This window comes from Pteropus medius, unplaced genomic scaffold (genome assembly GCF_902729225.1).
Source record: "Pteropus medius unplaced genomic scaffold, Ma_sr-lr_union100, whole genome shotgun sequence".
Classification (NCBI taxonomy): Eukaryota; Metazoa; Chordata; class Mammalia; order Chiroptera; family Pteropodidae; genus Pteropus; species Pteropus medius.
Window position 1 is genome coordinate 12,249,050 of NW_024349803.1, and position 25,979 is coordinate 12,275,028.

Below are 25,979 nucleotides of genomic sequence, written 5' to 3' on the forward strand. Positions count from 1 at the left end.
AAAGCCACAGAATGGAAACAATATTTGCAAATTATATATCTTATAAGGGTATAGTATCTATATTAAATAAAGAACTCTTACAATTCAACAATAACAGAGATAAATAACTCAATTATAAAATGGGCAAATATTTGAATATATATTTCTCCAAAGGAAATATACTAGTGTTCAAAAGCACATAAAAAAGTTCTCAAAATCATTAGCTATCAGGGAAATTCAAATCTAAACCACAACGAAATCCCACTTTATCAATGATGGCTATAATAATAATAATTTTAAAAGAAATTTTGTTTTATAATTATGGGTGAGAATGTGCAGAAATTTTAACTATCATACATTGCTGGTGGGAACATAAAAATGTAAAATGGTGCAGCTGCTTTGCAAATAGTTTGGCATTTCCTCAAAAAGTTAAATGTAACGTTACCATATGACCTAGCATTTTACTCCTAGATATATACTCAAGAGAACTGAAAAATATGTTCTTACAAAAACTTGTACAGAAATGTTCACAGCACCATTATTCATAATAGCCAAAAGTGGAAACAACCCAAATGTCCGTCAATTGATAATTGATAAACAAATGTGGTAAACCCATACAGCATCATTCAGCCATAAAAAATGAAGTATTGATGATAGCAGACAGCCTTGTCTTGTTCCTGATATAAGAGGGAAGGTTTTTAGTCTTTCATCACAAACAATGTCTCTGATAAGGGACTAATATGGCATAATATCCACAATATATAAAGAACTCATACAACTCAACAATTAAAAAAAAATCCAATTAAAAAATGGGCAGGGGACCTGAACAGACACTTCTCCCAAGAAGACATGCAAATGGCCAACAGACATATGAAAAGATGCTCAACATCACTAGCTATTAGGGAAATGCAAATTGAAACCACAATGAGCTACCATCTCACACCTGTTAGAATGGCTATAATCAACAGTACAAGTAATAACAAGTGGTAGAGAGGCTGTAGGGAAAAAGGAACCCTCATACACTGCTGGTGGGAATGTAAATTGGTACAAATACTGTGGAAAACAGTATGGAGGTTCCTCAAAAAACTAAGAATTGAATTACCATATGACCCAGCAATCCCTCTTCTGGGTATTTACCCTCAAAACCAGAAAACATTATTCTCTAAGATATATGCACCCCAATGTTCATAGCAGCATTATTCATGGTGGCCAGGAAATGGAAGCAACCGAAGTGTCCTAAGATAGATGACTGGATGAAGAAGCTGTGGTACATATATACAATGGAATATTACTCAGCCATAAGAAAAGATTAAATACTGCCACTTGTGACAACATGGATGGATCCAGAGATAACCATGCTAAGTGAAATAAGTGAGACAGAAAAAGTTGAAAACCACATGATTTCACTTATTTGTGGGAAATAAAACTGAAAGCAACAAACAAACATGACAAACAGAGACTCATGGACACGGACATTGGATTGGTCATTATCAGAGGGAAGAGGAGGAGGGGGGAGGCAGATGGGGCAACAGGGATCAAATATTTGGTGACAGAAGGAAATCTAACTTTGGGTGGTAAACACACAATGCGATAGATATATGACATATTGTTGAATTGTACACTTGCAACTTACTTGATTTTATTAATAAATGTCACCCCAATAATTTTAATTAAAAAATGAAGTATCAATACATGCTAAAACATGGATGAACATTGAAACATTCTAAGTGAAAAAAAAAAAACAGCCAAATGCCACATATAACATGATTCCATTTATATGAAACGTCTAGAATAGCAAATCCATAGATATAGAAAGTAGGTTAATGGTTGCCAGAGGCTGCAGAGAAAAATGGCTAATAGGTACAAGGTGTCTTTGGGGGGTAATGAAAATATTCCGGAATTAGATAGTAGTGATAGTTGCATCATCTTGTGAATATACTTAAAACCATTGAATTGTTCCATTTAAAATGTTGAGTTTAATGGTAAATGAATTATATCTCAAGAAACATTTTTTTAAAAAAGACAAGAGGGATCCTTGCACAAATCAATGATGAAGATGTACTATAAATTTAGGAGTGTTTAAAACTCAAACTCTGTGCCTGGAGAACAGAGAGAACAGAGAGGATAAAATTGAGTTTGGGAAAACATGAAGGGAAAAGGTGTCTCTCATACATTGTTGGCGTCAGCATAAAGTAGCACATTCATTTAAGTAAGCAATTTAGTGGTATCTATCAAAAAAAATAATAAAGCAGGTACCCTATGATTCAAGATTTTCATTTGTAGGAATCTAAAATCAATGTGTGGCTGGCACAGTTAGCACTCAGTGAATGTTCTTCCTATTATAAAGGTGATAATCATATGGAAAGACTATAAATTATGCAATAAACTCCTGCAGCCAATTCAGCTCTCACTTCTGCTTCTTTTGGAAAATAATAAGACAGTGTTTATACCACAGGGCGGTATGACCATGAAAGTACTACTCTTAATTTTTGCAAGCTGCAGAAAAGAAAATTCTCCCCTAAAATATAAGGTCAAGTCTAGAGATACTGCCCGTATACTAAAAGTTAAAGATTCTCATGAAGAATCTTTAAAGGTGATACTTTTGTAAAAGTGATACAGTGAGATGGGAGTTAGAGGAGGAGAAAGGAAACAGCTTGAGCCTCAGCCAAACCCCATGAAGATGCAAAAAAGCCAAGAAATATTCAGAGTGACGTATGCATGAAGCCTCATGAAAATCAGCAGTGACGATGCAACAATTGGCAAACTCAGTGACTACTGACAGAAGTGCCTAAGTGAACCGATATCTTTTTTCCCATTAATTCTTTCTCCAAATGGTGATTCCCTTTAAATGTGGCATTGCTATTACGTGTAAACACTGTGCTTTGTTCATCAAATAAAAGTTCTATCAATACAGAAAAAGCCCAAGGAGAGGAACATCATGTCAATCTACTTTTCCAATTAGTCATACCCAGGCCTTTCAGCATATAAGTATATATCCTCAAATCAACTTGTCCAAGTTGCAGGGAAAGCACCAAGCAAAGGGAAATAGCTTCTGAAATCCACCCCATAGCTCGAAAAGTGGCAAGCAACAGCTAACCCTCCAGGATGCTCATTGCCTTAATGTTCCTCGGGGCTGGTCCTTTGGAAGCATGACGTGTCCATCGGTCCACCAGCCACTAACCCCCAGATCTCACCCTCCCACCTACCCAACATAGTGAGATATGATGGGGAGACAGGGATTGTGACATAAGAAAATGGCCTCAGGCTGATATATGTAAAAGCCAGCCCATGAGCTTCCTAGGAGGGGCACAGCCTGTGAAGTCCTCATAACAGCCAACCTCTTGCAACCTCCAAGCTGACGGCCCCATCAAGGAGAAGAGGAAGCCCTCCAAGGGAGAACTAACAGCAGGATTCCAGTAGAATAGAGAAGGTGCAATCATGTAGGAGCCATGGAGACTGCTATGTGTGTTTGCTCCCCATGTTGTACATGGCAGAGATGTTGTCCTCAATTATGTTCCTGTCTGTGCTGCAAGTTCCTCTTCACCTCCGAGCGGAACTGCACCTGCTTTCCCTGCCCGTACAAGGATGAGCGGAACTGCCAGTGCTGCCACTGCACCTGCTCCGAGAACCCCAACTGCCACTGGTGCTGCTGTTCGTGGGCCAATGACCCCAACTGTAAGTGCTGCTGCACGGCCAGCAGCAACCTCAAGTGCTACTACTACGAGAGCCGCTGCTGCCGCAATGTCACCATCACGTTTCACAAGGGCCGCCTCAGGAGCATCCATACCTCGTAAGTGCTAGGAACCCGGTGTGGGCCACGCTGGCTCAGGAAAGCTGTGGGGTCCACAGAGCAGGCCAAGTACCCCTGTTCTGAGTCCATTTCTCTATCTGAAAAAAAAAAAGGAGGCCAAGAATTCTGTAGCAATTAAGTGTGTCCTGTATAGCTCTTAACCACATATAGATCTGAGTTCTAAATCCAAGCTCCGGCAGCTGTGTGAATGAACACTGTGGTCTCCTGAGCCTCAGCGCTCTCTCTACTCGTTAATACTCAGTGCTTAAGCAACTTGCCAGGTACTGCCTGTGTGACTCCATGTAACCCTCATCCCATGCTCACCCTACCAATAAGAAAACTGAGCCACTAAGAGGTTAAGTTAGTTGCCCAGGATCTCACAGCTAGTCAGATGCACTCAGGATTTGAATGCAGAGTCTGTGTGTTCTTTTACTTTAAAATGCTCTACCGCAAAACAGAGAGAACAACACTTGCCTTGATTCAGTGGGCATGAGGATTAATGCATGTGCTTTGTAATCTGTTATGTCAGCGGTCCCCAACCTTTTTGGCACCAGGAACCTGTGCTCCTATGAGAATCTAATGCCTACGGATCTGAGGTGGAGCTGAGGCAGTGATGCTAGCACTAGGAAGCATCTGCAAATACAGACGAAGTTTCACTTTCTTGCTGGCCACTGACCTACTGCTGTGCGCCCAGTTACTAACAGGCCAAGGACCAGTACTGGTCCACAGCCCAGAGTTTGGGGACCCCTGTATTATGTGATATAAAAATATAAATTGCTCATACTCTTCTTTCTCTGAACTCTTGATATCTGCAGTACTTATTAGAAAAATAATCACTCCACAAGCCACTTTAGACCCCCATGGCCAACATAAGGACACCAGGCAGCTGTGTACTCCTGCCAGCTTTCTCTTTGTTCCTATCCAGAGGTCTTGGCACTGAGGGTTTCAGTCACTCTTTGGGGCATTAACTCTCTGTGTCGGGCATTGAATATCCTCTTCCCGCCTTGACTAAACCAGTCTTTTCATGCCACCTGTGAGAAGAGTCTGGAGTACTAGAGACAGACTCCTTAGGGGAGGAAAGATTAAAGCTCAGTACTATGACAGGATTTGGAGAGCAAGGTTTAAAGCCTTTCAAGTTTGGAAAAGCAATTCTGTGAGCAAAGGTTCAATGAATTCAGGGGGAAAGTACGATCAATCCATCTTGCCGTTAAGCACTTAGTAGATGCTTAGTAAACATTACTCTGCTCATGGACCTCTTACCGTCCTTGCATGAAAACAGAACCCAGGGGTTCTGGATGCAGGCCCAGAAGTTCTAAGGTGCAGAAAGTAGTGTCCACACGCATCTCTGCTCACCTTCCCATTTTCTGTGCATCAGCCAGGAGAGTCACTGAGACTATTTCAACAGAGGAGGGATGACATCGGTGCTTTGGGAAGATGCCTTAAGCCAGTAACTCCCAAACATTGCATTGGGATCACTGGGGGAATCTTTAAAAATACTGATACCTGGCTCCCACCCCCAGACATTCTGATTTTATTAGTCTGGGGTATGGTCTGGGCATCAGAATTGTAAAAGCTCCCACCCCACACCCAGTGATTCTAAAATGCAGAATGGCCTGGAAGGGACAAGGAGGAAGATGAGAACCTAGGTGCAAGGAGAACAGGCTTGAATTTAGGAGGGGGAGAAAGTCACGCAGAGGAGCACAGGCTGGATATCTCAGCAAGAAGACAAGGCTGCTGGGCTAGGAGCCAGTTTTGACATGGAATCATGAGCACCGAATGCCCCCATTTAAGCCTAAGGCTTTGAGGAAATGGTCAAACGCTATTGCATGTGTCAGGAGGTTGGTTCTGGGTGTACTGAGGCTTATGGCCTTTCCTGGTTTCTGAACCACTGCCTCCCCTGTTCCTCACCACTACTTCCTGCTCAGCATCTTGCTTATCCTGTCTCACTCTGGTCTCGCTCACCCTTCTCTGCCTTACTCATCTCTTTTTCTCACTTCCTTTTCCACCCCAGCTCCCTGAGCCATTAACACCTGTCTCTTAGCTCTGCCCTCTCTTTCTCTTCCCCCAACACCACCTACCGTTTCTTCTTCTTTCTGATTTCTCATGCTGTCTCTCTTTATATTACGCCCTGATTGTGAGAGTTCCACCTCACCAAACTAGAAAGATCCATTGAGGTACCGTGTGTATAATGGACCTGTACCTCCCCATGATCCCTTCGGGGCCCAGGCAGGAGGCTGGGAAGGTGGAAAAGGAGCAGGGCTGAGAACCCTGAGGCCTGCCAGCCTGAAGCCCAGCATCCAAATGGTAAGGGATGAGCTTTTCAGGTGCCTCAGTCACCACAGGGGCACTTTCTGTCACCACAGGGGCACTCCATTCCAGTACACTTAGGCTGCACCTTTGACTGTCTGGGCCCTGAGACATGGGTGTCTGACCAAGGGATTAGGGAAAGAGACAGGGGTACATACAGACCACAAGAAGGCAAAAGCAGAAGAGAACACAGCCACAATGTTAAGATCAACACCCAAATATAACTCAGGTGAACAGAGGCAAAGAGATAGAGTCAAAAACTGTATATCTGTCGACACCCCACAGCTAATTCATTTATTCAGAAACAGTCCTGATTATAGCTTCTTAGAACATGCACTTGAATTTTACAAGTATGCTCTTACTTTATTCATAGTTCTTAAAATACATGAAATCGGCCTCAGATATTAGACAAATAAAGCACATGCACCCCCACAAACAGTAGAAGCACACACTTTTCGTGCTCTTGACCATTGTTTTCCTCTACTGGGGACATTAAACAGCTAGTAGTAGAGGGTAATAATTACAGTGGCCACATTTACTAACTAGGTACTAGCAGTTAAGCACATCTCATAGATTATCTCGTGCTCGTAGATTATCTCATGTAGACTGTAAAGTTCTCATGAAAGTAGTATTATGAGCCTTGATTTATAAACGAGGAAACAGAATGAGAGAGGTTAAGAAATTCATCTCAAGGGTGCGACTCTACAGTGGTGCATTCCATCATGTGCAATCTGCTTAGACCCTTAATTCTTACTTGTGTAGTGGTGAGACACACGGATTTTAGGCTTGGCTCGGGGACTGACCTCCTGGTGTCCAGGGAAGGACACTACCCATCCTCTTCTGGGTTCCATCCTACACTAATAATAATGATGCCAATGCCCTCCAGGAAAAACCCACCAAGAATACACCTTTAACTGGATGAGATTGGATTTGTTGCCAAATTGTGACAAGTGAGAACATACACTGTGGTTAAGTGTGAGGTGTCTCGGTAAGAAGGCATCAAGAGGTTATTATAGGATTTAGTTTCACGTTAGGTGAGGATGTGGGGATGAATCTCCTACTTAGTATCTTAATAAATCTTGTCTAGAAGGTGGGAAGACCAGAGGGAGCCTAATAGTACAACTGGTGAAAAAGCAGCAGTCACTCCCATCAACCAGGAGAGGGGATGTTTGGTCATTTGTGTGATTTGGACAATGAACTTGCTTTTGTCTAAGTTCAAACATGATGAAGTGGTATCATTTCTGCTTTGCTCTATCACAGTCCCAGAATGGCCTTGTCTAGTGCTGATATTCTGTGATATTATTATGGCCAACAGAATCCCAAGGCCCAGCTGACAGTGTCAGCCCAGTCTGGCTGCTTTTTTCTTGCTCAAAAATAACAAGAAGCAGTTGTACAGCATTTACTGGGATCCAAGGACTACTCTAAGGCCTTGCAGGTATTAAATTCAATTGTGATCCTCTCGAGAAGTTCTCTAATGTGGGTACTAATTTTATAATGAGGAAACAGGCAGAGAGAGGTTAATTAACTTACCTGAGGTCACCTAGCTAACAGATAGTGAAAGCAGGTTCAGAATCCAGGCACCCTGACACTGAGCCCATGCTCCTGGCCATGACAGGGGACTGCCCCTCAGTGGCCCTCCAATTCGGGAGGCGGAGAAATGGAGCGAGCTCTGGAGCCCATGTCTTAAAGTTCTCCCTGTGTCTGCTTCTCCTTTCAGCTCCAAGATGGCCCTGCGCATCGGGGGCAGTGATACCCAAATGGATGAGGTGAAGACGATGTCAACGAACAGCCACCTGGTCGACCATCTCTCGTGCCCCATGTGCAACCGGCTGCGCCTGCACTCGTTTATGCTGCCCTGCAACCACAGCCTGTGCGAGAAGTGCCTGCGGCAGCTGCAAAAGCACGCTGAGGTCACTGAGAACTTCTTCATCCTCGTCTGCCCAGTGTGTGACCGCTCGCACTGCATGCCTTACAGCAACAAGATGCAGCTGCCCGAGAACTACCTGCGCGGGCGCCTCACCAAGCGCTACATGCAGGAGCATGGCTACCTCAAGTGGCGCTTCGACCGCTCCACAGGGCCCATCCTCTGCCAGGTCTGCCGCAGCCGGCGCATCGCCTACAAGCGTTGCATCACCTGCCGCCTCAACCTGTGCAACGACTGCCTCAAGACCTTCCACTCGGACGTGACCATGCAGGACCACGTCTTCGTGGACACCAGCGCCGAGGACCAGGACGAGAAGATCTGCATCCAACACCCATCCAGCCGCATCATCGAGTACTGCCGCAACGACAACCAGTTGCTCTGCACCTTCTGCAAGACCGCATTCCACAACGGCCACGACACCGTCAGCCTCATCGACGCCTGCTCCGAGAGGGCCGCCGCACTCTTCAGCGCCATCGCCAAATTCAAAGCAGGTCCTGATCGCCTTCTCTCCCTTCCAGCATAACTCGTAGTTCGGGAAGTGATGGAGAAGAAGGCTTGGGGTAATCTGGTTAGTGAGAGCCTTGCCTCCACCTGGTGGAGCTTCGCTAGAAGCGCTGGGAAGCACCGAGCTAGGCTACAAGTGGTTGGCTTGGTGTCCACACCTGGCAACTACCACCAGCCGCTTAATCACCCTGTGCCTTGGCTTTCTCATCTATAAAATGGGGAAAATAGTAGTAACTCTCTCATTGGGTGATTGTGAGGATTTAATGAGTTATACTTTGTGAAGCATGCAAAAAAAAAAAATCTGGCACATAAGAAGTCCATAAAGATTATATAATCTTAGTTATAATCTTCATGACCTCAAGCCTCATTTTCCCCTTTGGAAAATGATGAATTTGATCCTGTCATATCCTGAAGTTCTGTGAGCCTTTTCTAAGGTGTTTTGTCACTAAAGTTGGATTTCTGTAGTAGTTTTCCAATTTACAGAGGGAAAGATTTAAGTCAATGTTGAGAATTACCTCAATTTTAAATTCTCCCTGATGGATTTTCTCCTAAACTTGCAAACAGTAAAGTAAATGAACTGGTAGTAAACACATAATAACAGGAAAATTCAGAAATAGTCAATAATGTTCTGATCCACAGCTTGTTTTCCCTCTGCACGCCTGCTCACCGTTATTTTATATTGGCTACATATAAGGGAAACTGATCCTAGTCCACGATGGAACCCAGTACAACAATATTTACGGGGTTCAGTAAAGAGCTCCATAATTTCTTGGTGTGCACCCACCTGATAAGACATAAGAATTGCCCCTGGGAATAGCTCCTTTGTTAGAGTCCTACTTTGCCCAGACCTTTTAGAAGAATTATGTCTACTCGTCTTAATAATCCTACAGTGGAGGCATTAAAATTCCCTGCACAGAAAAGAAAAGTGGGGTTCCAAGAAATAATTGGCACAAGGCAGCTAATAAAAGACAAGCCCAATCTATCTGCCCCAACATCCATGTTCATTTCACAATATTCATTTGATAGCCTACTCTGTGCTGAACAGTGACCAGATCCTAAAGACAGAGATTTAAAAACACCAGCTACAAACACCACCACAACCCATGGTCTATTTCCTTAAGGAGTAGCCTACAGTCAAGTGACCAAAATGCACCAGATCAACCCAACTCTTTCCTTTTTCAGATTTTTCAGTGTCCGCAGTATAAACGTATGAAAGGGAGACAGTTTTTCTCTGAGCTACACAGAAAGGTCCTATTAGACATAGAGTTGGGTCAGAGATAGACTTTGCTAAGTATGTCATCCAGAACCTCTCACCAGCATGAATATTTTAGGAATACTGTGATTTCTCAATTGCCCCATACCTGGAAACATTGTTTGTCAATTGACATTTGTTCAGTTTCGGAACCACTACCAGGAAAAGCCTCTGTATTAAAGAAACCCTACAGGATTCACATTGCCAAGCAAATGGGTAGACCCTTTGGTTCCTAGAGCATTTTCTCAAGGTGGGACTCACTGCCTGGGCACGGCTGGTCTCTGGGCCCTCAGCACAGGGAAAGGGCTGCTGCCTGTAACCTGCCGTGACCCCCATGCAACCATAGAAAGCCTGGGTATTTAGCTCAATAGTTTTCTCAGAGTCTATAGCACCTAAAAGTCAGACAGTGAAGTTCAATTCAGGGCAAGGAGACACCAGTGCAAATATCAGAGAGCCCAGAAGTTGCAAAGGGGGCAGGGACCACCTTCACAGAACATCCATTCGGATATAAGAATTTAGCCTTTCTATCCTTGCTAAGGAAACAAACAAAAATTTTAATAAAATTTTTTTAAACCAGGGTTCAAACTCACTCTTAAAGATTCAATTCGCTTTCTGGGGAGGTGCCATAAGTCTGCATTTAAAACAGATCTCCAGGTAATTCAAAAACAGGGATCTGAGAACACAATTTGAAAAACTCAGCCCTGTTGAGAGTTTAAAGCAGTGATGTCAACCCCAGCTGCACACTAACACTGCCTGGGAAGCTTTACTAACTAGGACCCAGCAGCAGTGGCATCACCTGGGAGCTTGTGAGACTGCAGAACCTCAGGCCCCACCCCATCCAGACTGCATGGGAATCTGCATTTTAATAAGATCCTCAGAAGATTCTCCAGATTAGTTCTAAACCTAGCAGCAAACTGATTCACCTGAATTGCTGAGCCCCAACTTAGGGCAATTCAGAATCTAAGCAGGTGAGGCCAAGAGAAGAGTATTTTTTTAAAAATTCCCTCAGGTGGTTCCAGTGCTCACAGAGGGCTGAGAACCACAGAGGAGCATTTAAGAGCATAGGCTTTGGCGTTAGACAAATAAAATTAAGGACAGGTCCTGGTTCCTCCCATTTACTTGCTGTGTGACACTGGACAGTCTTTGTTTAACCTCTCTGAGCCTTAGTCTCCTCATCTATAAATGGGAACAACATCTTCATAGAAAGATATGTGTACTATATGATAATATATGGACATAATCTATCATATGCGTAATATATGGATCTGGTCCATAATAAATGTTTAATAAATAACATCTATTTTTAAGCATATTGCCTGAGAGAGGCCTTGATTTGACTTTCCTCTAAGACCAGCTCTTGCAAAGCTGCCGCCATATTTGTAAGGGCAGCGAGCAGGAGGCAGTTTCTGGCCTCCTCTGTCCTTTTGCTTCTCCTACTGCTACCTATTTCCCCCTCATCTGTTTTTATCCTGCCTCTCCTGACTCTGCTCTACTTAAGCGTAACTAATCCCTAATAAAGCAAAAAAAATTCCTATCCAAGTATCTTTAACAGTGAGTAACTAATGAATAGTCAAAGAAAGTAATGCATAAAGTGAAATTTCAGCTGCCATAAGTCACAAGAGGGTTTGCATTTGGGGAGGGCAGGGGGCCCTTCTCAGTACCACTGCAACCGCACTCTGATAGTTTCTTGTTCAGGCCCCATCTACGTCACCCCCTCATCCCTTCTGGGCCAGTGTGAGGAAGGAGGTGGGCAAAGGAAATAGAGGCTTCAGAAAGTAAGCCAGAGAGTGACACTGCTGATATTCCCCCCAAAGATGTTAGATAACAGGACACAATGGCTTTCACACAACAAACACCTTTTGAGCACCACTATACACCCTAGTTATAACAGTAACCAAGATAACCATGGTCCCTGCTCATGGGCTGACAGAACACCAGGGTTCTCTTACTCAGGTGTGTATCACTGTTACAATGGCCACCACCCACAGAGGTCCAGCTCACCATGGACCCAGGACCATGTTAAGAACCAACTACAAAAAGACTTGGTCACCCCTACTCCTGAGTAAAATTTGGTGGATGGTAGCCCATCAATTCACTGTAGAGTTGGCCTTCCATGAGGAGAAACTTATTTTAGAATAGGCCACAGAAGACTGACATGTCTTCAAATTGCTGCCTGATCCCTAAATCTCCCTAAAGCCAACAAAGGTACCCATTTCACAGAGACATGCTACATACCACCCTATCCATGTCCTCTGTGCTGTAGTACTACTGGATTTATCAGTGTCCCAAGAATCGATGCCCTCTCATATTCATGGCTATGTCACTAGTGCATAGAAAGGCATGTACCGTGAAACGAATGTCCAGTCAGTCAAATGAGTGCACTTAAAATCCAAATACCATGTGAGAGGATGCAAGATGGATTGGATTCTCCTTGAAGTGTAATAGCAGACCCTTTATTAGAAGGAAGTGGGAGAAAGGCAAGAGATGGAGCATAGCTGAACCCAAGAGAGTGGAATCCCCCAGCAGAGAAAAAGGGCATGTGAGACAGCCACAGAGAAGGAAAACTGTGCTGATGTCCCACTATTGGCGAGGGCTGGGTTTTTGGTGAATAAGGCATGACAACATTTAGAAATAGTCATTAGAAATTTAATTCTTTCTCCTACCCTTGCAAAAGCTTAGCTTTCACACAAGGAAATCCACTTTGTGACATTACATCTTCTCAAGTTCAATTTGCTGAAAAGTGTAGTCTGGTGAAAACTTATATCATGGGTAGCCTTGAACTTCCAACTTCAGACCAAAGGCTACAGGGATTACTATTAAAATATAGAAGTATACCAGGGAAGAGTGACTGTTATATCTAAGGGATGTATTAGAGAAGAAAGAAGAGATGCCAAATTCCTTTCACAAACCATTTTACGAAATGTATTCTAGTGTGTATCGGCCCAGCTACAGGTGCCTCCCCTCCCAGTCCACCCACTTCCTTGGAGTCCAAGGTAATTTGCTCTAGTTTACTACTGGCTTTGACATCTGGCGAAATGAAAACTTTAACTGAAGTAACTAACTTGATTGTTTTGCAGTCCGATATGAAATTGATAATGACCTAATGGAATTCAACATTTTAAAAAACAGCTTTAAAGCTGACAAGGAGGCAAAGAGAAAAGAGATCAGAAATGGATTTCTCAAGCTGCGCAATATTCTACAGGAAAAAGAGAAATTGATCATGGAGCAGATAGAGAATCTAGAAGTGTCCAGGCAAAAGGAAATTGAAAAATATGTGAACGTCACAACCATGAAAGTAAATGAAATGGATGGCCTGATCGCCTACTCCAAGGAAGCCCTGAAGGAGACAGGCCAGGTGGCGTTCCTGCAGTCTGCCAAGATTCTGGTGGAACAGATCGAGGACGGCATCCAGAGCACCTACAGGCCTGACCCACAGCTCCGGCTACACTCCTTGCACTGCATGCCTTTGGACTTTGCTGAGCTCTCCAGTGCTATCCATGACCTCTTCCCCACAGGACCCAAGAAGGTATGCTCCTCAGGAGACTCCCTGCCCGCCCCCTATCCCATGCACTCAGAAATGATGATTGCCAGGAAGGTCACTTTCAGCACCCACAGCTTTGACAACCAGGAGATATACCAGCGAAGCACCTCCTTGTTGTCCTTCAATACCACCGGCAATGAGAAGGCCAAGATGGGTCTGGAGGCCTACGGGCGAGCCCAGTCGGCCGCACCCGCCAAACCCACAGATGGCCTCTACACCTACTGGAGCGCAGGGGCAGAAAACCGGTCTGTGCAGAACAGCGGCAGCTTCCACAACTGGTACTCATTCAATGATGGCTCTGTGAAGACCCCAGGCCCAATTATTATCTACCAGACTCTGGTGTATCCCAGAGCTGCCAAGGTAAGAAAAGGGTCTGGGCCCCGTGGGGAAGGTGGAAGGATGTGGGGTACTGAATGGAGGTGGTAAGTCAGAAAGAACTGCACTTATTGCTTTGACCTCTAGGGTCCAGTCACTCGAATCTGCTCCTCTGGACTCTTTGTGGTCAGCCCATTTGAAAGGGGTAAGTTTCTGAAATTTTAAGTAGCCCAAGACTAGCTTAAAGCTAACAAGGTCTCTAACTCATAGTAGAAATACATCTAAAATTTCCAACTCCACTTCAAAGGCAGCTTCTCTACTGAAAGAGAACCCAATTTGGGAACCAAAGTAATTTGAAGAGACTGCTTGGAAAGTCTAATATTTCCCAGAGAAAAACCTGTAATAGTAGAAAGAGCACAAAAATTGGTATGAGAAATGCAGTTTGCATTACGTATCAGCTATGATTCTTCTAAATTGCTACCTTTTCTAAAGAAAACATCCAGACTCTCCATGATTTGGAAATATTGGAAGGATAATCCTCAATGGAATTTCAATTCTCTTCTCCTGAGATTCAACTTTTTTTGGCGGGGGAGAGGGGAGGGGAGGAATCTTTCACAGACCTCTACTATTGCCATCACCTGGCTTCAAGGGACACGACTCCTCCGTGGCCTCTTGGCCTAAACAGACAAATAGCTTTTCCCTTAACATTCCTTTCAAATTCAGCTGAACTTAAATTGAACTGTTTATAGAATATTTTATTAAAGTTCAAGGAGGAAAAAAGATTAACATGCAACTAGATATTCTATTAGACAATATCTTACCTCCTCTTAGGCTCCCTACAGGGAGATCCCCTGGGCCAGCCCATGGCCTGCTTCCATGTGGCAGAGCCCAACTTTTGCTCCCATAATCTGAGAACATTCCCAAAGACTTTTAGCATCTTTGAAATCTAACTAGTAGTGCTCAATCATGAATGTGCACCTGGGGATCTTGTTAAAATGCAGGTTCTGTTTTAGCGAGTCTCAGTGGGATACGAGATTCCAGGTGGTGATGCTGTTGCTGGTCTGCAGGCCACACTTTAGTATCAGAGGTCTTAAAACAAGAAAATGAAAGCCAGACACTGACCAAGCTTTACTTTTCCATTCTCCTGAGACATCATAATCTATATTTTGTTTATAATTGACATCAAGAATAACCTTATGTTGCAACATAGAACATGCCCTCCTATGGGCCATCAGACACAGCAGAATATCTCTGCCCTTCACATAATAGGCCCCCACAAATGAGCAGCTGGATCTACATTTCCAAATGATACTAGATCAGCAAAGCCTGCAGTGTGTGTGACATTAGCCCAGGGATGGCATTAGGTCTCACCTGCATGTAACTCAGACCTCTTGGGAGGCTGGCAGGATCTTGCTCCAGAGGGGAAGGACTAGTGATTTCTGCTCTCTACTTGGGCGTGGGGAACAATCACCCCATGCCACCTATTAGTAGTCCCTGGATGAGCTCAAGAAAGGAGTCTACACAGGAAAACCTAGTCAAGTCATTAGCTATCAAGAGAGGACACCTGAACTTAATTGCAAACAGTAGTATTTGATGTAAAATACCCTTGATCCCTATTTTAGGATTATGGAATGATTTCACACAGAAATCACAGTGCTCAGTAATGCACTGATGGAAAATGAAATCTGCATTGATATCTCTCTCAAATGATGGTTAACTAACAGTCTCCTTTAAGCTTTTGGCATAGAAAATATTCTGAAAGTTGGAATTATAACTTAGTATCTAAATAATCCTAAAGAGTTTTTTTTTAATATATAAAAACTCAACTTTATTTCTAGAAATTCCTCCCAACAAAATGATGAAAAATTCAGATGAGGATTCATGCCCAGAAGTGTTAGTTGCACCATTATTTGTTTAAGTATAAAATTAGAAAACAACCCAAAATCTAACTCTGGGTGGTGAACACACAATGCAATATATATATTTATATATATAAATATATAAATATATATATATTTATTTATTTATTTATTTATATGACATACTATTAAATTGTACCCTTGAAACTTACTGGATTTTGTTGATCAATGTAACTCCAATAATTTTTAAATAAATAAATAAATAAAATTAGAAACAACCTAAATGTTCAATTATAGAAGGATTAAATCATTTATGGGGCAGTAGTATTTTACTGAATTTTTAATAATATAGAGAAATATATATCATAAGTTTTAAAAAAGCAGGAATCAAAGCAATTTAATCTAAATTATGTATATTTGTGTATTCATGCATATACCAAAATAGGAAATAATAATGAATTATTAACTGAATTGTGGGATTATAAGTGATGTTTATTCTCTTCCCTTATGCTTTTTCTGTATTTTCCAAGTATTTTACAGCGAGTATGTTTGTTCTGATAATTAGAAAAAAATAAGTTAATATTTATTAGTACATTACATGAATAACAAGTTTTAAATGTGTTAATATATAAAAATAATTATAAATGAATTATATAAGTTCATAAAATTAAAAATTATGTTGATAAGAATAATTATAAATTAATTTTATAACTATAACATTTACATTTAGTAAGGTTTAAATAAAGTATGCAATATCTATTAAAAATACAATTATTTTAAAATATTTGTATACCAGGTACAATCTGCTAATTAATACTTGTTAATATATCTCTTCCCAAGAGCTGCTATTTTGTTTTAAGTATAAATGTATATTCTCCATTGCTAAGTCATTTCATCTCTCTGGGATTCTATTTTCTTGTATGTAAAACAGAGAGTTGGAATATATACATTTTTCACCTTCTAGGATTCTGTGATTCCACTGGTATTTGCTAAATGTAACCTTTCTGAATGGCAACTGTAAAATGGGATAATAAAATCTCCCTCCCAGGGGATTGTGAGAACTGAATGAGTTAGCCATGCCTGACATAGAATCTGATGCACAACAGGTGTTTAATAAATGGTAGCTCCCCCGGTTAGTGGTGTCAGGAGGATAACGGTGACAGTAACAGAACCCAAAAGAGCATTCTCTGTTCCTGGAATGCATTACAAGCATCATGTCAGGCCTCATTGCACAGCCTTTCAAGACCATTGCACAAAGTCTAATTCAAAGTCTTCAGCACCTAGAGGAGATGAGGTCAGCTTCAAGTCACCCCACAGATAGTCAGTGACACAAATCTTTATGGGTAAGCTGAAAGCTGTGTCGTAGGACCACACCCACATGTTCATTTCTTCATAGGTTTACTGGACATGCCCAACAGAAGACGTGGACTCTTTTGAGATGGAATTCTATGAACTCATTACTTCCCCTCCTAACAATGTGCGGACAGAGCTCTGTGGACAAATTCGGGACATAATGCAACAGAGTCTGGAGCTGCACAACCTGACTCCCAATACCGAGTATCTGTTTAAAGTCAGAGCCATCAACGATAATGGACCTGGGCAATGGAGTGACATCTGCAAGGTACTATATATATTATTTCTTTAAAAGCTCTGGATGCAGGTCTGTTAGGATGATCCCAAGATCACAGAACCTACCATGTGACTGCACCCCCCTTCCCCCACCCGCCATCCCATAAAATGTGTTAACTCAGGGCCAGAGAGAGGGCTGCTGGCTTCAACTGACTTTGCAAATGAGGCCCGAGAATTATTAGTTCAGTTTGATTCAAAAAACATTTGTGCTAGTCATTGGGTTAGGTTGTAGAGATTTAGAGGAAAATAAGATATAATCCATGCCTTCGAGGAATTCAAGGTCTAGTAAACAAGTAATCAGGGTGTCAGGACAAAAAAAGAGTTACATGTTAGCCCCAGTGGTGACTCAAGGCAAGGATAAGGTGCCAGATTTAACAAACACAAATACAGGATGCCCAGTTCAATTTGAATTTCAGGCTAATGACATGTAATTTTTTTTAGTAGAAGTATGTCCATTCAATATTTGGAGTATACTTATGCTAAAAAATATATTTATTTGTTGTTTATGTGAAAGTCAAGGAAGAGCCACTGGGCAGGTCAGGACAGAGTCCATAAAAGAAGGTACAAGATTATTCCTGTCTTCTTTGTGATGCAAGACTAATTCTTCTTTATGTCCCTAGGTACAACCTGCTAATTGATATATAGCAGGACATACTTTCATGAGTATAATTTTATTGATATTCACAGGAGAAAGGGAGGAAAAATATCAAGACTGCACAGAGCTATCTTACTTTATAACCATGATGGTACTCTTTGGAATCAGAGTAGAGTATGTCTTAATTGGAGATTCTCTAGAAGAAAAGATAGTCCATCCATTTAAGCTTTCGAAAAGAGAAGTTTATGATACAGAGAAGGGAGTCTTATGAGACCACTTGAGGCCAGGGCATGTATCTGATACCCAAGAGAACTGGAAAGTCATCAGTTTCTCTCTCTCTCTCTCTCTCTCTCTCTCTCTCTCTCTCTCTCTCTCTCTCTCTCTCTCTCTCTCTCTCTTCTCTTTCTCCCCTCCTCCCTCCTTCCCTTCCTCCTTCCCTCTCTCTCATCTGAATCTGCACCACTTTCAGTTCTCCCTTAGTTTTTCCTCCCTAAACTCAGCTTGCATGTGATTTTGGATTGTCATCGTCCAACCTCTGTAGGACCAACGTAATCTGACTAGCAACACTCCTTTTGTCTCCAGTCAAATACTTGCAGAACAGAATCTGATTGGTTGCTAACTCTAGTGATAAAGGAAAGCGAGAGGTAGGGTGGGGCCAGGATTTTGCTGTTGGTCATCTACCAATAGCAAGCCTCCTGAGGGTGGAGGCTCTCTACTCCATCCTGCTTGCCAGTTCCAGAGGTCATGTTCTCCTTCTGGAGCCCAGAACTCGCATGTACGCTCATTCCCACCCCCAGAGGTTGGACACCTAGGAAGGAAGTAGGATAAGAAAGTCAGCCCGGCTGCTGCTCCTGCTATACCCCAGCAAGTCATCTTGTCATTCATTTGCCCCCCAGAGCCCTTCTTGTTGATACTCTTCTCTCCAGAGCCTGGAACACCCACAACTGCTACCACGTTTTGCAGCATGTCCATTTGACCACGGATTTTTCCCTTCAATCTAATTCCTCAAAACTGTCTTGCCCATGAAAAGTACTCAGTACTGTTACTTTTTTTTTTTTTTTCCAATGTATCTTCTGTCACTTTTAGATGCTAGGAACAGAGATAGAGGCGGAAACTGAAGTATGTTGGCTTTCTTAAGTAAATGTTTTGTCATCCCTCTTAAACTCTGACTCCTTGAGAACAAAATTCATGTCTAATTCCTCTTTCTCCCACAATGCTTACCACAGCACTGTGCATATAGCAGGTTCTTAATGGTTATTGAATGAATAAATGAGTGAAAATGTGACCAAACAAATGAATATATGAATGAATGTCTAAATTAAAGAGCAAAGAAATAAATTGATAAACAAAATTAATAATTACAAAGTACCAAAAGATGCCTGAAAGCTGTTAAGGGTTTTATACAATCAGTCAAGAATAACATTCCCCCTGAAATTGTGTTTATGCGATTCACACTCCCTGTATGGGAAAGAAATTCATTGCAGTCCCTTTGCTTCTTAACACAATTTCTAAATGAGCAGAGCACTAATTAATGAGGTTTTCTGGAAGCTTCATTTTTATCAGAGTCACAGAGCTGCAGTATAGATTTTTCCTTCAGAAGTAATTCTTTCTCCCTCCCTGTGATTATATTAGCATTCCAGGGGAAACACTGGTTTCTTTAACATTTGTCAGGATTTGCATAAGTAAAGGCTTCAATTGCAAATGAAAATAAGATGGTGTGTTTGAATGACATTTATAAAGCTTCATAAAAATAATGACTTCAGCTCTTTCCTATAAAATCGAAATATTTTTCCTCTGGCAACAGTTCTGTGTAGATATTTAAAAGGTTTCATTTAAAATGATGTAATGAGGCAGCAGAATCATTTCTTATCAAAAATGCAATATTTTTATCATATGTACTTTTGTAAAGGAAGTGGAATAACACCTTTTGTATTTGATTTTCATCTGTAGCTTGTTGATTTTTTTAAGGGATTTTATTTGAAGTATATATAATACGTGAAATATGAAAGTGAAATTTAATACTTTTTAAAGGTCTCATTTATTGAAGGCCAACTCTGTGTCTGACACTGTATATTCATCATCACTGGTCATCCCAACCACAAGAAAGGTGGGGGGTTGTGGCCTCCATTTTACAGATGAGGAAACTGAGGCTCAGAGAAAAAAGTGTCTGGCCTCATGTAACTCGAAGGAGTTGAGTGGGAAGGTACGCCTCATCCAAGGCAGGAGCTCATTGTCCCCCTGCACCATAGTCAGATGCAGGGTGGGCTCAGCCTTGGGGACCTACCCGGCACCTCACTCTGAGAGAATGTCGTTGAGACCAACAGCAGTGAGAGCTGGACTTTTGTTTTTGTGAGAGGCAAAATCATGCATTGGAAAGAACACTGGACATGGGTTGGTGTAACTAGGTCCAAGCCCCAAAGCCACCAGGCTGTAAGCTATCTGAGGACAGGAACCAGGTCAGCCTTACTCATCCTCTTGGTCCACAATCTCCAGCTGAGAGCCTCTAACATCCAAGACCCTAATAGATATTTTTGAAGGATTCGAGAAATGTGGTTTTAGGCAAGTCACATACCTGTTGGCCTCAGCTTCTCCTCCTGCCCTTCCTCTCATCCTCAGTGTATCTGCTGACCACCATCCCCTTTCTGAAAACAGTTTCCTTACTTTGGTTGTCTCCCTCTGACTTCGAATCTCAGCTAAGTTCCAGGACGTCTTCCCATAATGAATCTAACTTTCCACCTGTGCACTGGTTTCCTGTTGCTCTTGTTAACAAACTAGTGGCTTAAACAATACAAATGTCCTTATTATCTAACAGTTCTGGAGATCGGAAATCCAAAATGGTTCGCACTGGGCAAAATTAAGATGTTAGCAGGGCTGTTTCCTTCTGGAGGCTCTAGGGGAATTTTTATGTCCTGCCTTTTCCAACTCCTAGCAACAACCCACATTCCTTGGCTCATGGTCCCTTCCTCCATTTTCAAAGCCAGCAACACTAGGCTGAGTCCTCCTCACACTGCCATCTCTCTGATTCACTTCTGTATCCCTCTTCCACTTTGAAGGACTCTTACAATTGCAATGGACCCACCTGTCACAGGTTCTAGCGATTGGGATGTGGACATCTTTAGGGGGCCATTATTCTGCCTACCACAGTCTATAAATTCGATGTCCTAGGCTACATCAGATTTGGAGGTAAAAATTCAAGCCCAACAATAATCACAAATTGATACCATTCTGGATCTTTCCCTGTAGATCTTCAGGAAGTGGGCCACCCTTGCTCCCACCCATTGTCTCAAATTCCTTCTCAATCTGAACTGGGGTGCCCCCCACCTCATGTGCTGAAAAAGTAGTCTTGCTGGCTACCCTGAGTCTCTGTGGTGCTGTTCCCTTCCTGCTCAAGCTACGCTCAGGATGGAACTCCAGTCACAGAGCAAGGCTGTCCAGTCTTCCTGGGTATCTTTCCTTGGTTTCATGAAAATCTCTCTTCTAGTTTATCCTTTGTCCCTAGGCAGACCCTCTGCCTAGGATGAGATGCACATCTTAGAGGTTGGGGTTGGAGGACAATTTGAGTGACCAACACTATTTTACACTTGGAATAACTGCCCCAAACCTATCCCACACCAAACAGTCCTTGATCCCTCGTAAAGATAGAATACTATTGGGGGCTGCTCTGCAGATGGGCTTGAGCCCTGGACTGAGTATAATTTAGACCCAAGCTAGACTTATTATTTTTAACCTCATATGCAGAAGGTTGATTTAATTGTACACCTCAGTTCATGGTCCATTATCAAAACTGGTCTATGCAAGGCCCTTTTCTTGTTTATGTATTTATTCCCTTTTATGAACATTGCTCCCTAGGCATCCATTCTAATATGTTTTATGTATATCTTGTTGCTTTTATGTGTCTTATATGATGTATGCTGTTTTAAATGTGTTATTAACTTACACAAATAGTATCGTGTTGCATATCTTACTTTCTTACCTTTTTTCCTTAAACCCTGTATTTTTATGATCAATTTATGTTGCTATGCACATTTAGTCCCTTACTACTAAAGCCACTTTACTCTTCACAATGTGCATTTATTTGTTCACCACATTTTACTTGTCTATCCTGCCAGGATGGACACCTGGGTGACCTCTAATAATGCTGTAGTGAACAGCCTCTTTTATGACACCTTGTGTGTAGGATGGGGGTGTAAGTTTGCCAGGGCTACCATATCAAAATACTATAGACCAGGTAGCTTGAACAGCAGAAACTTGTTTTCTCATAGTTTTGGAAGCTAGAAGTCCAAGATCAAAGTATTGGCAGGTTTAGTTTCTTCTGAGACCTCTTCCCTTGGCTTGCAGGTACATCTGCCTTCTCCCTGTGTCCTCACATGGCCTATTCTCTGTGTGCATTCACCTCTTATGTGTCTCTGTGTGTCCAAACTTTCTCTTCTTTTTGGACACCAGTCAAAGCAAATTAGGGCCTACCATAATAAGCTCATTTTAACTTAATTATCTCTTTAAAGGCCCTGTCTCCAAATACAGTCACATTCTGGGGTACTGGAGGTAGGATTTCAACACATGAATTTTGGGAGGACACAATTCAGCCCTTACCATATATATACACCATGAGTGAAGTTGCTGGGTCTTAGAATACGTGCCTACTTGATTTGATTACATGCATGTACACTTCCACAGCCTCTATATTCTGAGCCCCACATACATTTGGCATGATCCAATTTTCTACTATTTTGCTAGCCCAATAGGTATATAGCTCTATATCCTTAGTGTTTTACATTTTATTTCATACGCTTGTTAGTTTTCACGATTTCCTCTTCGGTTAGTAGACTGCTAATATTCATTTCCCATTTTTCTATTGCATTTTTCTTTTTCCAGATGATTTGCAGGATGTCCTTATATAGCCTAAATAATGGTTTTAGACATTGCTAATATCTTCCTCATTCTGACATTTGTCTGTTAACTTTGTTCATAGTGTACTTCATGAAACAGCAAAGATCTTCAATTTTGATATGCTCAAAGTCATCAATTATTTTTTTCCTTATGGTTTGACTTTTTGAAGTTTTGTTAAAAAAGTCCTTCCATACCTTAGATCACGAAGATAAGATCACGAAGATAACCTTCCACATATTCTTTTGTTAACTTTATAGTTTCACCTTTCAAATTTAGGACTTTGATCCAGAATCTACCTTTTAACTAGTGCTAGATATGGATACTCTTTTTGAGCCAGCTAGTGAGCCAGTTTTCCCATATCATCTACCAAACAACGTTTTCTCCATTAGTATTCAATAAAGGTGCCACTCTCATCTTATATTAAATTCCATATATTGAGGGGTGTGTCTCTGAACTCTCTATTGTATTCCATTGGTCTACTTGTCTGTTCTTATGTGAGTACCACACTAGTTTTATATTATTCTTTAATCTCAGCTTTGCGCTAGCTCCTGATAATCTGCTAAGGTAAGTCTATCCATTACCCTTCTTTCTTTTTTAAGGTTTATTTATCCAGTCATAGAAATGTATTCCTTCATATAAACCTTGGAGTAAGTAAATTGAATCCCTAAAAAAAAAAAAAAAAAAAATCCAGATAAAATTTAACTAGGAAGGGCATTGAGTCTCTAAATTAATCTGAAGACAATAGATACTCTTATAATATGTCTGAACATTTATTCAAATCATTTTCTGTGTGCTTTACTAGGGTTTTTAAGTTCTTCCCATAGAAGTACTATATATTCCTAGTTAAACCAGATAATTTACAGTCTTTGTAGATATTATGAATGTTATTTCATATTTGATATTTTCTAATATATTGCTGGTTTAGAGTAAAAACTATTGATGTTTGTAGGTTAATCTTGATTCCAGTAATTTCAATAAACTCTCCTATTATTCTGAGAGTCTATCTGTTGATTCTGCTCGTTTTTTAAAGGCATATGATCTTATCGTTTATAAATAATAATAGCTTTATCTCTTTATGTACAATCCTTGAACCTCTATTTCTTTTTTCTTTCCTTAGAGCTTTGGCCAGGGCATTGGTCTTACAGAAAATGGTAGTTGTGATAGTTGATATCACTGTCTTATCATATGACTGATCTTAACATTTCTCCATTAAGCTATGATGATTTTTAATTTAGTTTTTGTGGTATATAATCCTTAATAGGTTAAGGAAATGTTCTTTTACTTCTAAATTTCTGAGAGCTTGAGCAATCTTATGATTTTTTTTGCATTATTGGAGATAATTATATGATTTTTCTCTTTTAGACATTAAGTGAATTACATTGATTTTGTGATGTTAAACTCTACTGTCATTCATGAAATAAACCCTATGTAATCATGCAGTATTCTTTTTAATATATTTTAATAAATATTTTAATAAATATTTTTTAATACTTGGTTTAGTCAGCTCACATTTTGTTTTGTTTTATTGCAGCTATAGTCTTAAGTGAACTGGACCTATAATATTTTGCTTATATTGTTTTTATCTAGTTCTGGAATCAATATTTTACTATTTTGATAAAATGAGCTAGGAAGCTTTTGCTCCCTTTATATTTGCTAGAACAAACCTTTCTTGGAAGTTTGGTAAAATCCATGTGGAAAACCATCTGAGCATTTGGGCAGGGAAGGCTATGTCAACTATCAATTCAACTTCTTTAATATCACGAGTTCTGTCCTCTGTCCCTTCTGTCCTGTTTCTTCCGATCTCCTCGTTAATAAGCACAGGACAGTGCACCTTGTCTCATTCACGTGTCGTACACAGTCTTTATCTCTAGAAATCCTGACTCATTTTAAGGCAGAACTCAAATCTCTTATTTTTTTATGAGTCAATTCCCAACCCCTCACAACACTGTTATCCCTTCCTCATTGTCCCCTAATAGCTCTGTGTGTACACCTTACATTATTTACATTGCCTTTATCAGGGTTATCTCTATGTAGTATCTCTATTTTTATCTGGCAATGGGTAATCTAATATCATGTATATGATATAATCGTTACCTTGCATGAAGCCCTGTTTTCTCTAAAACAAAATAAATTTTGTAAAACTAGAGAACATAATGGTAATAAGTGTCTATTTTTTTTGCCCTTTCCCTTTGAATACAAACGTAAAAAGTTGGCAGCTTTGCATATAGAGACTTTGTACTTCATACGACCATCAATCTTCACCATCCAAACCCCACCCCCACCCCATCTGTCCCATGAGTCCTGATTCATCTAGACAGAGCCCACTGATCCAGTGGGCTGTCTCTCATCTCAGGGTCTCAACCCTATTCCCTAAATGCCTCTTCAGTAAATGTATTTTGAGAAGGAACAGGAATGCTGCCAGACTGGAGATATGGGGAAGCCCACCACCTCTCAGGTAAGGCATCGAGATTTACATGTATGCTGAACTGGTGAGACCTGTAGGAGGGTCCTGATGCCCAGTGCAACTTTTCTGGGTAGCACTGACCATTCAACTGTGATCAAAGAGAGTATGAAGCATCAGAGAGAAACAGCTCGCAGGTCTATAAACTATGGTTATATTTACCTTTCATCCGCTTTTCTAAGAAACTTCTCTTTACCATAACTAAAGTTGGAATTACAGAGATGAAGGACTGTTACTCCTCCACACCCCAATCAAGCTGCTTGCAGTCTGATAAGAGTCAAATGCATTCGCTGAAGTTTACAAATAATAAGAGCTGTGACCGAAGCAATTCTCAGGGGGTTACTTTATGGTGAAGCCCCTCTCAGGTCACAGCCCCAACACTGTCATCAGCTCTCAGTCACATGAGGTACCGTACAGGAAGTGGAACATGGTCTGTGAAATCCCAATCCCACCACATATTAGCTGTAGGACTTTAGAAAAGTTACTCAATCCTTCTGAGCCTCAGTTTCTTCATCTATAAAATGGGATCAGTGTCACTTGCCTCATGTGGCTGTCGTGAGTTGTTAATGAGATGATGTGTATAGTAGCTGGCACGCAGCAGGGGCCAAGTTCCTGGGAGCTGCTGTTTCCCTTGTGGCTGGCGCCATGGCTCTCTGCTTCTGATTGCAGGTGGTAACACCAGATGGGCATGGGAAGAACCGAGCTAAGTGGGGCCTGCTGAAGAATATCCAGTCTGCCCTCCAGAAGCGCTTTTGAGCCCCCTCACAGAGCAGGCAGCAACCTCAGAGATGCACCACAAAATAGACATATATATACACACATATGTATATGTATTTTTCTCACCACATTCTTCAGTGAGGTTGCAGATGATGTTCGTGGAATCTCTGAGCTGTTTCAGCAGGAGTCTTCTAAGAGCTAATAAAAGGAAATGCCTGA

The 25,979-nt window shown here is 41.3% G+C and overlaps 1 protein-coding gene across 1 annotated transcript; it reads left to right on the forward strand.

The window, feature by feature from the left end:
- The first annotated feature begins 3,256 nt into the window (after window positions 1-3,256).
- On the forward strand, window positions 3,257-25,979 carry TRIM42 (tripartite motif containing 42). Its single transcript, XM_039836834.1, has 5 exons — window positions 3,257-3,769; window positions 7,794-8,491; window positions 12,834-13,657; window positions 16,868-17,092; window positions 25,713-25,979. The coding sequence occupies exons 1-5, from the start codon at window positions 3,429-3,431 to the stop codon at window positions 25,797-25,799; spliced, it is 2,175 nt and encodes a 724-aa protein (XP_039692768.1). The 5' UTR covers window positions 3,257-3,428; the 3' UTR covers window positions 25,800-25,979.

Bases quoted from the DNA above. Each gene is read 5' to 3' on its own strand.
- TRIM42 (XM_039836834.1), top strand. From the start codon at position 3,429: ATGGAGACTGCTATGTGTGTTTGCTCCCCATGTTGTACATGGCAGAGA. The intron at 3,770-7,793 runs GTAAGTGCTAGG...TTCTCCTTTCAG, and splicing joins CTCAGGAGCATCCATACCTC to CTCCAAGATGGCCCTGCGCA. The intron at 17,093-25,712 runs GTACTATATATA...TTCTGATTGCAG, and splicing joins AATGGAGTGACATCTGCAAG to GTGGTAACACCAGATGGGCA.